Below are 16310 nucleotides of genomic sequence, written 5' to 3'. Positions count from 1 at the left end.
ACATGCAACATCAACTTCATGTCTGTCTGTTCTAAAAGGGAGACCAACACTCAGAAGTTCTTCCTGAGGTTTCTTCAGTTGTTTTACATTATTACAGATCAATGTGAGGAAGTTGGCCATCATCCAAATCAATGGTTTAAAGACAGAGGCTGTTGTATGCTGCACAGATTGTAAAACCCCCTGCAGAAAAATGTGTGATTATAATATTGGTGTCCTGCATCTTCTATTGTAGTCATCAAGAAGCAGTTACTGGTTTGGATGAAATAAGTAGAACAAAGCCATTTGTGACCTGAAAAGTCCTGATCACCATGTACAATACTCTTATCTCTCTTCATTTAGGTTACAGTGAAACAGTCTCATGACCAACACTGCTGTAGAGTCACAAAACAGGGCCAAGCCAAATCTAAGCAAACTGCCATTACCTTCTAACTTCCTTCTCAGCCACCCAATCCGCAATTCACAGGATTATTTCAGGTTGATGACATCATGTTAGCCTAGATTAGTTAAGCTACATTTAAAGACCAGGAATCTGCTGTTGGCCTGAACCTACCGTGTCGGAAGCTAACACTGAACCCCCTCTTCTGTATGCTGAAGTCGGAGGTAAAGGACAGCTCCATCACATTCCCCGTCGAGTTCAGTGTCAGCCCGTTGGCCGTAAGACCACAGAACTTAACGTCGGTGTTTCCCGTGTTCACTACGACCCGGTCGTAGATACAGCCATGCGCCTCCTCCAGATCAAAGTCCAGGAAGGACAGCTGAATGATGAAGCCAGCCGGAGCCTGCATGACCCACCTGCAGGCCTGCGAGTTGGGGTATTTCTGGGGGTAGCAGGGCGATGTGATTTCCCCCTGGGCATCCGTTAGCACCAGGTTACAGTTTGTGGAGCTGCAGCCCAGTACTGGAGGTGATAAATTCATGAATGTTCAAAATGTGACAACCTCCACTGACGTTAAGACAGTAATATCACGCAGACAGGATACTTAGTAGACGAGGACATGAGGGGGCAAGACATAAAGAATAGAGGAGAACAGGGCCCATAAAACGGGTAGGAGACGAGGCAAAAGACAGAGGAGGCAAACACCCATTATCATTAGAACTCAGGATGCAGTGTTGTTCTCAAGAACAAACACAGCTGAGTCAGCAGTAAAGAGCATCATTACCCAAGGACGAAGACAGCTTTTCAAGAAGGTTACAAGGACTTTTATAATTGAGGAGACAAACCCAAGATGTTGTTTTTACAGGACAAGATCAGAGCAGACAAGAAGGGTAGTTCAGGGATTATCTTAAAGCAGCTAGCTTAAGGCTCAGCAGCCCAGACAGGAATCAATCAATCATCATCGACTAAGAAGAGATTGATTGATCATGACAGAAGTGGAATGAGAGTCCACAATCACCAGACCCAGGTCCTGCATTCAATAAGTTTCACAAAACATCAACTGTAGCAACAGAAACCATGCACATGCAGCACAATCCGACAGATCAGGGAAAAAGTAACTTTTGTAAGGAAAGCAGTCAGATTCTTCATTTTTACAAGAGCGAGGTATAAATATCAAGGAGTGAAAACATGCAGTAGATGTAGTTTTGTTGTGCTCATCTCTTTCAAACAATCCTCCAATAGTTAAGAACTGTGAAATGCAAGTAGGAAAGAATTTGTGTGCACTGCAGAGGAACCAATGCTTTCTGTACATCATCCTACATTTTTCAGGTCATAATGTCCCTTTAGATTGACAAAGTACTGTCATGGTGCTATACGGCTGCGATTTCATATTTCAGTGAATACAGTTCTGTGTTTAGTGTTCTTTTACCGAGAGAGCTTTAGGGTAAAAAAACAAGTGCAGATCTGTCAAATCCTACCAACACAGCACCCGCAAAAAGTTGCTTGTTGGGGAAACTAACCAAACCCTGCCAAACTGGTTGTGATTTTTCATTCAAGACATTAAACATGTTAGCCTACAGCATTTTCAACCACAACTAAAAAGAGGAGCCTTTCCTCAAAAAAAAAAAAAAAAAAGACAAGAGCTGAAATGGAAAGTGGAAAGAATGGTTCGCCTCTCTCACTCAGGGCAACAATGGCCTCCGTTGATCTCAGGCTCAGCCGTCGCCGTGGCCAAAACCACAGCCAACGTACTGGAAACGTCAGAAACACCAGTATGTGTGTGTGTAGCTTTTTTTTTTTTTATTTAGTCTGTATGTCTTAACCCCTTTCTCATACAAGAAAAGCTGACTGGGGTCACATTTTTCAGCAAAAACTTGCTTCATATTCCTTCACTTCCCAACAGACTATGCAGTTTCGCTGCAGTGACTGAAGGCTCCATGCCTTGCTCATGGGCTGTCAGCGTACAGTATTTCAGACTCAGTCAACAAGTTCAGCACATCCACTGCAGACTTTCTTTCCAAGCTACTGCCTCATCCTAAAATACTAAGGATGTTCAACCATTTTAACTTTAGTAATGCTGCTTTTACTTAATGCAAGCCTGAAAAATCGAAGCTGTGAACTCTTTGAACCCCCATGAGTCACTACATGTTTTTAATTATCTCCAGAGCTATTATACAAGTTCTGATACAGATTTAAATGGAAAAAAGCATAATACTTAAAATGCATTTTAATTGCTGTTTTGCCACAGGTTCAACCTGCTTAACAAATTTTTATACACACGAAGGAATAGAGGAATGTGTCAGGGTTTGGCAAGCTCTGAAAAATGTAGGGTGAAGTTCACTGATGAATAAAAACCGCTCCTGGCATTTGTTTTGAAAGCATCCTCACTTTAAGAGCAAAAAACTTGTGCAGAGTATTGTATTGAAGCACAATCAAAAACTTAAAGTCTGTTTCTGTAGCGCACAAATGGATCACAACATGGTCACGTACAGGTAACAGGTGCAAGCAGCAACTCTCACGAGTCAGGATTCCGTGTGACAATGTGCAATCGGGACCTGTTTTAGATGCAATTTTATGATGGGCTTGGAAGATCAGCCTGCAAGCCTTAGACTGAGAGTGAACCAGAAGTATAATTGTTGTCTTCTTTGATAGTCATGTGTCTGAGGAACGACATTCAGCACAAATAACATGAACTGTTGTGTAATGGCCATCATGAAATGTTGAGTTTTTTTACACAATGTCTCACAATCATCATTCTCAACCCACCCAGATCACCTACTTGCAATCTTTATTTAATGTGAATCTCGGTCAGATCCTTCCTTTACACTTTTTGACCTGCACATTTAACTGATAAATAGGCCAAGCGGTTAGAGTCAAAATAAGGTGGTCAAATTCAAAGGTCCTCTTGGTTAAAAATAGGTTATTAATTAGCAATAACTACCGATCTGAACTGAAATTAAACATTCCTTTTCAAAAAATTCTTCAGCTTTATATCGCTCATCCCTGATTAGTGCACAAGAAGACTACTTCAAATGGATGGGAACTAATTTTAAATGAGGTGCATTTTTTTGTTTTTTATCAGCAAAGATCTTGACTCCAACATACATTTACAAAAACGTGAGCTAATTTTATTTTCGGCTCTGCTTTAATCTGAGGAAAAACAACATGAAATACACACCAAATCGATTCCCCAGTCATATATGTAACATTTTCTATAAGAGATTAATTGGTGCAGAGTTGAAACTTCCTGCACATATGGATCGAGAGTAAGTGCTGCAAACATGAAGTCTCCTGCACTAAAAGCAAAAACCAACATAGCCACGTATTCACAGCACATATAATACAAATACATACTCAAACCCATTTCCACTCCATCAAAGATTGTTCAGTGTATGTGTGTGTGTGTGTGTGTGGCTGTGCTAAACCTTTTGCTCTCATTAAAGTTGTTCAGCATGAAATTTCAGGAACATTTGGATGTAACGTCAAAAAGCACCAAACTTATTTTTTTCAGTACTAATGGAACAACTAGAAGCAGCCACATGATTCACACACCAACTTCTCTGCCCTCTCTCTCTCTTTCCGAGCACACACCCATACACACACGCACACACAATCGCGCGCACACACACACAGTATTTCCTCTCTCTGGGAGTGTAGACTTCTGTTGCTATAACCGTACATCTTTTCTGATTCACTGATTTCTTTCAGCTTGTGGAACTTGTGTGTGTGTGTGTATGTGTGTGTGCGTGTCTGTGTGTGTCTGTGTGTGCATGCATGTTTGGAAGCCACACAATTCATCCCCCCAAAAGCCTAAAAGCTGCCTCTCAAGTTTCTGGCAGCACAACCTCACGATTCCCTTGATCCTCTCACCTCCAATCTGCCTCTGGAAGCTGTGAACCTTCGTCCCTCCAGACCAACAGAACTAAACAGAACCAAACAGAACTCACAGTCCAATCCTCAGCCGGAAACAATATATATGTTATATATAATAATTGTCACTTAAAGGAGTATTTCACTGAATTATTTCTTTGCGTGACATTATATGAGCAACAATAGAGGATCAAAATCGATGCAGCAAAACCACAGATTTGAGACAATGATGAGTCCACTTAGTTCTGAAGAAGCAAGAACCAAACAGTTCGGTTTAATCAGGTCAAATAGGGACCTATCTTACTGCTACTTAAGTCTGTTTATGTCCAATATCAAAGTGAATCCAAATGGATCCAGAATAAACCGCATCATCTTCCTTCCTTTGTGGCAGATTTTACTGTTAGCATCCTTAAAAATTTGTTTAATCCACAACCAAAATATATTCAGTTTTCTGTTATACTGGGAAGAAGAAACCAGAAAATTCTCAGATTTAAGAAGCCAGAATCAGAGAATTCACACTCTTTGTCTTAGAAAATACTCAACAGATGGTATTTGTGCTGTCTCTCTATTAAAGTCTGTTCAGGTCAACTGTATTTTGGATCAGATTTTGGATCTATTTGACTATGTTTGGGACTCAGGTGGCTCAACTAAAACAAACATCTCCTTGACAGCATCTTTTTCTTTTTATTCCCTGGTTACTAGTTTCCTTTGAAGACCTACCATCTTCCTAATACAACTCAATCATCGCCAGTTTGATTTGAGATTTTGTTGAGTTATTCTTGCTCCAGTTTCTGTAGCCAGCAGCAGAGATGAGCTTCAGGCTGCAGAGGTCTGGTAAGGTCATCTTCTTCTGGCTCAACACCTGCGATTTTTGTGTTTTTTATGCTTGTTTTTTTTTTATTTTTATTTAACCAACTCAAGGGCTTCTGCTCACTTGAAGGCATTTATCAGAATTCTCTGGCAATACTCAAGGCTTAACACAGAAACATTTGAATCAGACAGCTTTGGAAATGATTATTAGACCACTGTGACCGCGGATTTCTGCCTCTTCCTTTGTGGTTCTTGTGGAGTCATGCTGGGTTTTCTTCTTAAGGTTGTTATTGACGGCTGTTTGGCTGTTTCCAAGTTGGTTAGCAAAGCCTCTCTTACTGCGTCCTTCTTTGTTAAGCACCAAAATGACTCCCCGTCTTGCATTTCTATTCTTTGAGGCATTGCTGAGTGATCAAAAGACATGAATCAAGAACTTGACACACAAACAGCACAAGTAATGCGTATCATTGCTGGCATGTTTCAGCCATAAGCCTTCCTCAGATCATTAACAATGCAGGCACCAAGTCAGTAATATGGAAGACAATCAAGGCAATGTTTTCATTCAAGACACCTCTACCGCAGATCACACCCAAAACCCTCAGATAGCCTTAAGGAGCAAGAAAATGGACAGAAAACAGAGACCTGAACTTACAAGAGTACAAGAATATAACTGCACTGAGATTCAAGCATCATCAAACTGAAAAACCATTAAACACCTCACTCTGAGAAGGACACTTTCACCCGTCTGGATTTCCAGTTCTTGTGGCTGTTTTGTGCTCAGAAATACAAGCCTTCATAGCCATAACAGAAGCAGTGAAGTTCATAAAGAAAGCTGTCGGAGTTTGGATACTAAACAGATGACCGTAAAGCACATAGACAGGTTGTAATGTTTCCATTTTGCCTTTTTTGAGCTGCTGTCTGTACTTCATCCCATCACAGATATCATTTACCAAACAAGTTTACTGCTGAAAGGGAACAAGAAATCTGAGGACCTGATTCTGACTCACTGACAACTCAGTCCATTCTCACTTTGGCCCCACTCACTGAAGAGAGATGTGGCTCCAGAAGCTGCGTGAAGACATAAAAACATGGTGCGGGCGGAAAAACAAAGAACACATTCAAAGTTGTATAAAAGAAGGAGGTGGAACAGACCTGAATCAAGCACCATCAGTGCCGAGTGTACAACTGATTCAACAAAATGAGTGTTGTTGGGTTTCTGAGGTCTTTCACCACACAGAGTCTCTGTATGTGGACTTTGTCAGCAAACCAAGCATCCTACAACTGTATCTTATTGTGAACATCTCCCGCTGTGGAGGAAGCACCGCTGCTGCTGGCGCACTGGAAACCTTTGTAGAGCTGTAAAACCAGCCCCTGTCCAGAGTTATCCTGCATCTGTCCTGCATTACTGTTGTACAGTGGCAGCACTGCCAGCTCCACACAATTACCCTTCATCTGTCCTCCATTAGCCACTGAGGGATACCGTTTCTAGAACTTTATACAATAAAAGCAAATCAACGCTTTGCAATGCAAATCTATTCAATCCAGTGTAATCTGACAAATGAAGGGTAAACTTCCATTTTTTTCTGCGGCAGGAATTCAGCTAAGGGGAGATATTTCAGCTCTGAATGCTATCAATGAAAGAAATACTCAGAAATTATAATGCTAGTGATCAACAGTCAGAAATACAAAATATAAAGTTATTCTTAGCAAAATACTATACAGACTTTCCTTAAAGGACAGTTCCCGTTTACTTCAACGTGTTTCTTTAGTAAAGCTGTTGCAAATAGCACAACAACGTAGGCGACGTTGTCCATCTGTACCTGAACACTCCGTTTTCCAGAATGCTTTCTTCAAGGCCACCAGAGAGCAGCTACAAGCTTCAGTTCAGTTGGATTATAAAGGCAGACAGAGGCAGAAAAGGGAAACAACAAACAAGAGCGATACAGATGGCTTTCAGCTGAGAAAATTGCAGCAGCTTCTGGTTCTACTTTCGCATTCAAGGATTCGCTCTGTTTCTACTGAAACAAGCTCTCACTGTTGATCCTCAGAGACCAAAACCTGACTGATTCCTAAATGTATAAACGCTGAAATACAGAACAAAACGCACACCAGAGAGCACGGTTCACATCCAGGCTCCTGTCTGTGGTTTAGTCAACAAAAACACTTTAATAAGCCACAGTGGACCCGTTGTGTATCACATCAAACCACGGTCTTCCCCTAACTTACTGTACTGCTAGATAAGGTGTTCAACAACTTACTCACACATACCTAGCTTCAACATGTTTGTGACGAGCCAAATATGTTAATCAGTGGTTCCTCATTATCTTGGTAGAAAATGTAATTACTTTCGTGCATGTTAACTTAAGTTCTAGGAGACATTGCTGTTTTCTGGATGTCAGGTTTGATATACAGCCTCATCAACACAATAAGTGCCAGTAACTGTAGGCAACTGCAAATGGAGTGACTGATACATTGATGATAAAGACTTGATGGCTTTTTGTTCCTTGGATTCTGAAGCCTTTGTCCTCTGCAGACCTGCACTGACAGCTATGAGCACAATGGACTCATAGTTGTTACTCTGCTACTTTCTAGTGCACTTGGAGGACCCCATTTTATAGACGCATGTTACATCAACGTCTGTTTTCTGAGCATAAACTGCATGTAAAAGATGGACGTAGCCTCTGCCTCTTAAAAATGAATCTAATGTTTCAGTTCCTTAAACCTGCATTCTTTTGAACAAACAGTAAGGGGCGACTCCACTAGTTGCAAAAAAATGTCAGATTGTATAGAAGTCCATGAGAAAATAATCCTAATTCTCACATGATTTGTTGCCTCTTATAGAGCCTGGGAATACAATTAAGCTTCAGCATGTCAAATAGGACATGAAGTATGATATGATCAGCTGCATTTTTTGTTGAGTTAATTGTATTCTTCATGTAATATACCTTTAGTGGTACCAGGATTTAAAATGAACAAGAAATTGAAGAAAACAAGGGTGGTCTAGTAATTTTTTCCATGACTACAATCCAAACCAATGCCATTTAAACTACATGCCAATATTCAGGCTGGTTACAAAAACTGGAGCAGGAATGTGAAGCAATATTAGTTGAAACAAGTGGAAACGTGCCAGTTTTAGTGTCTTCCAAGACTTCACCATACACATAGAACAAAATAATTTGATTCTAGCCTGAAGACAGCTCTGGCTTTTCTACTCTCAGCCTCTAGGTTTGTCCTCACTTGTCCTCACCTTCACCTGACCTAAACCTGACTTTAACCCACGTAATCACCCTGAAATGAATGATTTACATTATGAGAACTTGTTTTTTTTTGTCACTGTCGCCATGTAAAAATAAACACCTCTAAATCATTAGCTTCTTCCTCTTTTATCACTGCTCTGCTTTTCTAGCTGTGATGACATTTCTCTGGCAGCTTTGTGCAGCTGATAAAAGCTGACAGACAAACACAACTGGCAGCTCAGGTGTGTGTATGTGTGTGTGTGTGTGTGTGTTGACCAATCAGGAAAATGTAAGAGCAGAGAGGAAGTCCTCTCAGGCAAATATGAGTGTGCTGATAACCAAATGTGAGAAATGAGAAAAGATTTGTTTCACAATAATCTGCTTGGTGCTGAGATTAGATCAGAGCAACACAATGACTTCATGGTGGGAGTGACTGAGGTGGAAAACTGCTATTTCACTGCAATTCCCTGGAATTGGATTGTTTTCCATCCACTCTGATCTTCTCCTCTTTCCTCTCCCCTGTTTTCTGTTGCACTTTCTCCTTTCTTTTCATCTAATTTCCTCTCCCTGGTTGTAGGTCACCCTCACTGCTGCAGATAGAAAACTTTACAGCTTCCTCTTCGCTCACTGATGAACAGGATGCTCTGCAGCTGGACTGGTTACTAACGAAGGGAGTCGGGACGGAAGTCGTCTGTTTCTGCTGTACATCTCTGTTACAGCGGGACGAGTTAACAGCGGAGTCATTAATAAAGCGAGTGTGTAATGACTGGAGGATTAGTGTCGGCACCGGCGCACACATTTATATTTAGATGGGTGGTTGGTTTTGGCAGCACAGGGGCGGCGGCTTGTCACACACTGAATGGAAGATGTTTCCACCGTTTAGCAATTAATGTGAGATGTTAATATTTCACAGCCCTGACGGTATTGTGCTCGCGTTTCTCTCTGCGGACTGCTATAAAATTATGTGTTAATTAGATTAAAGAATAAAAATCAAAGCCAAGTCAAATTGAATGAAATTGAATATATTTACGGGATATATGACGACGCCTCATATTATCAGCAGATTTAACTGTTCAAGTTAATGAAAAAATTGTTAATTAACTTGTATTTATACACAGAGGGTTTATTCAGAGCTATGATCTGGGTCAGAAAGAGAGGAGAGAAGGAAAAGATGAGTCAAAGCTGAAGGCAAAGGAAAGATCTGAGGACAGAGGAGGCGATGAGTGAAGGAAATAAGAAATAGGAAAGGAAGGGAAGTAAGAGGAGAGGTGATGAGAAACATTAAGAGTAGAAAGGACAGAAAAGGAATGAAGGAAGTAAAATTGATGACTGGCAACTCGTGTTTTTAATATTTATGAAAACCACAGAGGGCGGTGAAGGAAATAGTTTGGGAAAGGAAGGAGAAGAAGATGAAGAAAAAAGAGACAGAAACATGGGATGGGAAGGTAATGGAAGTCAAGAAAAGGAGATGAAAGAACCTAAAGGATAAAGGGAGAGTAAAGTAAAAAGCTGAGCGGAGATGTGGGGACGGTGAGATGAAGTCCCAGAGGTCTAACTAGCTGAGATAAGACACACTGAGTACATGTGTTTGTGTGAATGTGTGCGATCGTCTCATGTGCCGCTCTGAGTTTCCTCTCTGGGTTACAGATGACAGAAGCTCCATAATGAGCCATTACGAGTCTTTGAAGAGTTTCTCTGTTTGATTCAGTAAAGAGGAACCAGGTTCCCAAATCTGCACCGAATGTGCAGCTTAGTCCTCCTCTTTGAAGCTCTTGTTACAGTTTGAAAGTCATACAGAAGTAGACGTGAATTAAAAACTCCTTCTTTGATTTTTCCGAATAATAAAGTCCCTGGGGAGAGACGTTTGAAGCAGAAATCAATAGCGGGGTACAAATTGACTGAAACATGTTAATAGATGTCAAACCTTTAGAAATGACGTTTTTAAACACATTAGTATGCCTGCTGTGCATTAGAAAGTGGTAGCAAAAGTAAACTCTAAGGTGTCAAAACACCAAGTGAAAAAAGCACAAAATACACGCTATAAATGCATTGGTTCGGTATGAATTAGATGGTAATAATCTGAGTAAAAAGACACAAATAAAAACATGGACATGGAAGCTGTTTTTGGTATGCAAACTGTTGACATGACGCCTCTAACACCAGGATGATCATTCAGCACCATCTCCTAGAAGTGCCAACATTATTTTCAAGGAGAGAAGCTTCTCGTTCATGAACTGCACTGGAGTCATTAGGGGGAGGCCGGGGTCGATGGTGGGTGCATAAAGCGGGTCGATTTTCACAACAGGGACTTGAAAGTAGTCAAAAGCACTTTGGGAGAGGCTCAAGAAAGTTGGTGGTTTTGGTTAGATGTAAACAAACCATACACTGTATGTGAAGATGGACAAAACCTCCATTACATCAACCAAACGTTTCCTGAACAGTGGCTCTGAAGCTCAGCTCCGGTCATCTTGGTGGTGCCTGACTCCTCTTAACTCCCAGCTAATCCATAAATGAGCAAATAATTGGAGCTCAGATTGGTCATGCAAAAGTTTTTGGGGTGAACATTTCTATGACGACACCCACCTGTCGCTCAAAGCAGCCACACCCCTAATTCAGTCATAAATTTAACCCCTAAAAATATCCTCTCTGTGTATCAAAGTTAATACCAGCAGCTCGAGCACATTGTCTCACCTACATCTTTGCTCAAATACTGTAAAATTACTCTAATGATACACACTGGAGTAAATCCGCCATACATGTTCAAGCTGGAAACCGATTCTGAAGAGGAATTACTAAACCTTGCACGTTGACAGGACTTATTCAGATTTGTGAGACTGTCTTTGGTACAGCGCAGTTTAAGGTGCAAATACTCTGGCAGCCCACTGATTGCTTATATCCCTTATGATGTGTCTTCAAGCAAATAAAAGCACCATATGAACATGTTAACAAAGTAAAAAAAAAAGAAAGGATGTCTTTAAATCTTAATACAATTTAAATGGGTGACTTAAATAAAAATGCCCCCCCGTATAGTTGTCATAAACAGGGAAAGTAGCTATAAAGACCAAAACTGTTTTATACTGGGCTGTAAACATGTTTATTTCTGTTGTAAATTTGAACATTTTAACAAGAGGCCTATAAGGATAGACTCGCTTTTGGAATCAGCCTCAAGTGGCCTTTCAAGGAACTGCAGTTTTTGGCTTCACTTTTCAACTTCAGAGTTTGCCTTTTTGAATTAAAAATGATGTGGTACAATTCACTGTGGACTTTTTCTGTATATAAGTAGATCTTTCTCAAACATTAGCCAAGATCTGGAAGAGTCTAAACAGAACCATGAAAAGGGTAAATAATGCTGTAGTCACTACAAGATTCAATATTTCATAAGGCAAGTTTTGTTAGCAGTGTGAAACACCAATGTAACTCAGATGGATTTTTAGTAACTAAACACAGCAAATACATACATCTGGTTGCTTCAGAAGACCCCAATATGAATCTGAAAAGCCTTTTGATAATGTATTTGTAGTTGTTTGTGTGCTTCAGTAAAACCATGACTAAACTCCCTTCACACCTCACTGTTTGTGTGTTTTCCCAGCGTGTGTGTGCATGGCTGTTTTGTTTAAAGTGCGAAGTGAGATCAGGTTGGGCGCAGGCTACTGGGATGGCCTGCTGTTTTATGAGCTTCTGAGTGCGTGTCAGTGTGTGCTTGTATTACTCATGTTGCTGGGACATACATCTGTGTACACAGTCACACTGTGTGAACTTTCTCTCGTCATGTAAATCACTGAATTCTAGGTTGACGACTTGGTGTGAAGGGAGGCTGAGGTTGAGTTTAGGTTAAGGCTCTGTATGTTTAGGGCAGTTTGGTCTGTCTTTACATAATGAAAGGGCGGTTTGAGAGTTAAAACTTGTTGTTTTTTTTTTACGGATCTGTTAGAATAAGGTTCAGGGAAATGATTGTGGCTGAGCATTTAGCAGTGATGGTTACAGTAAAGAGCTGAGGGATTCAGTACGGCAACAAGAAATACAGAAAAGACCAAGATATATATGTGTGTGTCATACTTTCCTGCGTTCGTGCTAATTCACCCTCCAACCTTTTCTGACGCCTAAAAGCATCCTGTGACACGACCAGTTTCATGCAAACAACATGTCGCTTTAATTATCAACATTCATTTAATGTGTGAAACACGTCAACCGGCTCCGAGGCTGAAGCTAATGACCAGCAGTGTGTGTGTGTGTGTGTGTGTGTGTGTTTGTGTGAGACAGAAGGCTGCTTTGTCTCATCTTTCTTCATCTTTTATAATTACAGACTCTGCAGAACTGCAGCCTTCATTCCAGCTCGACATACAGTCTCACTGAGGTACATTTATATAATTGAATCAGTTTTTCAAATATGAATTTAAGGAGAACTTCTTAATTGTTGGACGTGTAAAGCACATTTTTGAACGCTTGGTCCTCAAAATGTATATTGAGTGAATTAATTTGCCATTGCTCCACTTTTACTGCTTCTACCAGCACTGAAACATGCATTACTGAAGCATTAATGCAACTAATCATTAGAATCATTATGAAGAAATCCATTGTAATTCTTAAATCATGAAAGTAATGACAGTTGTCAGCCTAGATGAGGACACATAAATCCTCAAATTGTGATTTGCTTTTGCAAATGAAAAATTGCAAATATTATCATAGAATAAAAGTGAAACTGTCCTCAACCAATCACGCTTATTCTGACTTTTTGAATAGTATGGGATGCTCCATACATAACACAGAAAAGTAGAGTATTGATGCCAACGTCTTCCCAAATCTCTACGACACAACTTCAACAAGATACCAGGACTTAAATGGATGAATAATGAATGCAAAGACATTTTCAGAGAAAGAAATGAACTGTCTTATGTCAGAAAATTCCTCACAATCAATGCGGATGACTTAAACTATGACCTCAACACAAACCTAGAAACTGCCGAAATTTTATACACACTGTTTGTTATATTTCACACTGAATTAATGCAAGCTTTATTTGTTGAAAAAAGTCATAGGTTCTAGCTGAAAACTTCAGCAAATTGATTTTCCCCTAATTACTGCAGCAAATATTCAAACTCCAAACACTTTAAGCTTTACAGGGTGGAGGAAGTGAAGCATTTTTATAAATTTAACAAATCAGAAAGGGAATAATTGTGCTTGTTAAGTGCCAATTAACTAAATCTGAAGCATATTTTTGGGGTTTCACTGGGACACGAATGACTGCCAGTCATTTCAATCAGTCTTTAAAATGCGGATCAGTTTAAAAAAGGCTACGAATTTTGACAATAAAGAGCAAAACTGCACCAGGAGTCAAGCAAACGTTGCTACTTTGTGCTTCCACGTTTTGCCTGTCTTACTCATTCTGCCTGTCACCCAACTCAACAGAACAGCTGGTAAAATGAGAGAAGCGAGTGATGACATTATGCGATGAGCCAGAAGTCGCTGCTGCAAACGCTGATGACATGTTGGGGATGTTTTCCTGCGGCAGTTCCCACACAGAACACTGAAAACAGCCCCAACAGGAACCCCGACGTGTTGGTACACTCCGAGCTGCAACCCAAACTACTGTTCATTTACTCCATCTGACGGAGGAGCACAACAAAAGGCCTTTGTTTCGTGGCTGTTGTGGGAGACAGGAGGTTGGCTGTGCTGCAGCTCTGGCTGTGTGGCTTTTTTTTAAAAGCAGCAGCAACCATTGAAAAATGAGTAGAGGAGTGAAGGGTGCAGAGAAGTGTATATTTTATACACTCAAGGGACGTTTGCTGAGTGGGAAAGGTGGCATGGGGACACAGTTTGTTTTCTTTTAACCAAGCAGTATGTTTCATACCAACAGCTTGTTGGGTTTAAACTAGAGCGGCATGATCATGGAAAAAAACTGACATTACAATATTTAGTTTTTCTGAGATATACACTGAAATATGAAAAAATTGGTGAATATTCACCAGAAGACTTGAATAACTCTATTTGGGAAAAAAAATTATCATTTTAAAGTGACTGAGGTGATTTCTTTATAGGATAGTGCATCTTTTTTCTAAAGAAAAAAAAAGCTAAAAGATGAATTCACTTTTTTCTGGACTTTTTTGGAGTATGGGCAGTTTGTAACTTTTCTCATTTAGTGTAACACATGAAAAGGCATCTGAAACTTTTAGTTTTTTGCTCTGGATGGCATTCAGATACTTAACATTTGTCATACAAAGCTTTGTGGCGCTGATTCAAAAGGCTTCAACGTCCGATGACGAGCCGAATATTCGGATATTTGTCATTAAATGGGCCCGAATATCCGGAGCCCAGAAATTGATATTTGGACCAGCCCTAATTTCCATACAGATGTGTAGGATGACATTATTATTGTCAAAATTATAAAAATGATTATGCTGATTAATATTGAGATCAGGATTAGTCTATTTATCGGATTTTTTTGTAGATCTTACAGGCAAAATCTTTTAAATACATTTTCAAATTTAAATAAATGAAGCACTGCTTTCACTTCCATGCTGGGCTACATTCCTGCTAATGTACAAATTGGCAGCAAAACAAGACCTAAAATAAGATTCTTCTTCACCTAATTCAATGCAGCTCCTAGAGTCAAAATATAAATCAAACTGTACTCAAAACACCTCAGTTGCTGAACATTTGCTCATTGACAGACAATGCAATTCACCAATGTTCCTTAAACACCTTGTATTCGTGCTGCAGTGGAGTCTGGTTAAGCTGCTGTGCACAGAGAAGCCTCTAGTCTCCGCTCAGTTACTGCAGCAGAACAGCTCAGGAAGGTGTGTGACCAAAATCTACTCCGTTAGAAGCGAAATAAGATGTTCTTATATCAGATACAGCCAGGTTTAAAGTAAGTGATTTTATCTACATGGGCTGTTCTCTATGAACGAAGCATTTTTTTAATCACTATTGCAATGAAGCACGTTCAGTTAACTGTCAAAGCTAAATTCATGAACGTGATTAATATTCCATTCATTGTGCAGCCCTACTAATTGTGTATTTTTTTGCAACCAATTCTTCCTTGTCAGTGTTTTGTTTCTGTTTTCTGCTCTTTTTACTGAAGCTTGCATGTCAACAAGGTCTTTGTTAAAAATAAATCAACACAAATGACATCATATCAAACAAACCTCTTTTGTGGATTAGAAATTATTGGAGTTTTCTTTTGCATCACACTGCAAAAAATGTAGCATGATGTGTTCATGTCCATAACTTCACATCATACCACCTACGATATGACTATTGTGCATTTGCACATTGCACTTTTGATGCTGAAATGATATATCGTGCAGCTCTGATTTAAAACTTCTCAGCAGACAAGAACATCAATCCCTGAAATGCCAACATTTTAAAAACAGCAACTCCAACACTGAAGAAACATTGTGGTTGAAGATGATTGGAAAATGGGGGACAAATCTAGCACATGTTGTCTAAATATGCTAACTAGCTAATTATAAATGATCTTTATCTGGAACCTACAACTTTAAGTGCCTAAAAAAAAAAAAAAACATCTCAGCCATTCAAGTCAATTAAACCGTAATTCGATACAAACACTGGAGTCATAAAATCATCTGAACTGTCTCATCATGTGAACTCTGCAAATTATAGATGTAGAAATCTTCCACATCATCACCACCCATCACATATGACATGAACACACCATTAGACTTGTCCAAGACCAGCCTCTCCGGAAGTAGAGTCGCTCTTACGCTGTTTCACGATTGTCCACTGTGATTGCAATCATCAGCCATCATCTTCCCCAAGCAGCACCGTCAAACTGAAGAAGAGCTGTGATTGTGTCCAGTAGCATCCAGAAAAATCCAAAGACCTGATAGCATGTTGAAAATAATGCACTATATTTCCCGTAAAACCACTCTGACTGCTCTTTTGCTTCCTGTAATAATCGCCAACCTGTTTCTGTCCCTGTGCATCAAGTATTTCCAGATCTATTATATTTTATATCAGCAGAAGAAAAGGTGGGAAATCCAGCCGCTTTGCATTTCTGG

General features: G+C 39.9%; 1 protein-coding gene across 16 annotated transcripts in view; it reads right to left on the bottom strand.

Moving 5' to 3' along the window:
- Positions 1-16310, bottom strand: part of adgrg6 (adhesion G protein-coupled receptor G6) — a 116571-nt gene that overhangs the window by 67634 nt on the left and 32627 nt on the right. For 15 of the 16 annotated variants that reach the window (XM_055015930.1, XM_055015934.1, XM_055015933.1 and 12 more), the window contains exon 3: positions 551-898. The exons of the other annotated variant lie outside the window; for it this stretch is intronic. In XM_055015930.1, the coding sequence (XP_054871905.1) occupies positions 551-898 (348 nt within the window). The remainder of the gene's footprint in view (positions 1-550; positions 899-16310) is intronic. 16 annotated transcript variants of the gene reach the window in all.

The sequence above is a fragment of the Amphiprion ocellaris genome, chromosome 12, assembly GCF_022539595.1.
Source record: "Amphiprion ocellaris isolate individual 3 ecotype Okinawa chromosome 12, ASM2253959v1, whole genome shotgun sequence".
NCBI lineage: Eukaryota > Metazoa > Chordata > Actinopteri > Pomacentridae > Amphiprion > Amphiprion ocellaris.
The sequence above is the reverse complement of the archived record's forward strand: the minus strand, read 5'-3'. Positions and strand labels throughout refer to the sequence as shown.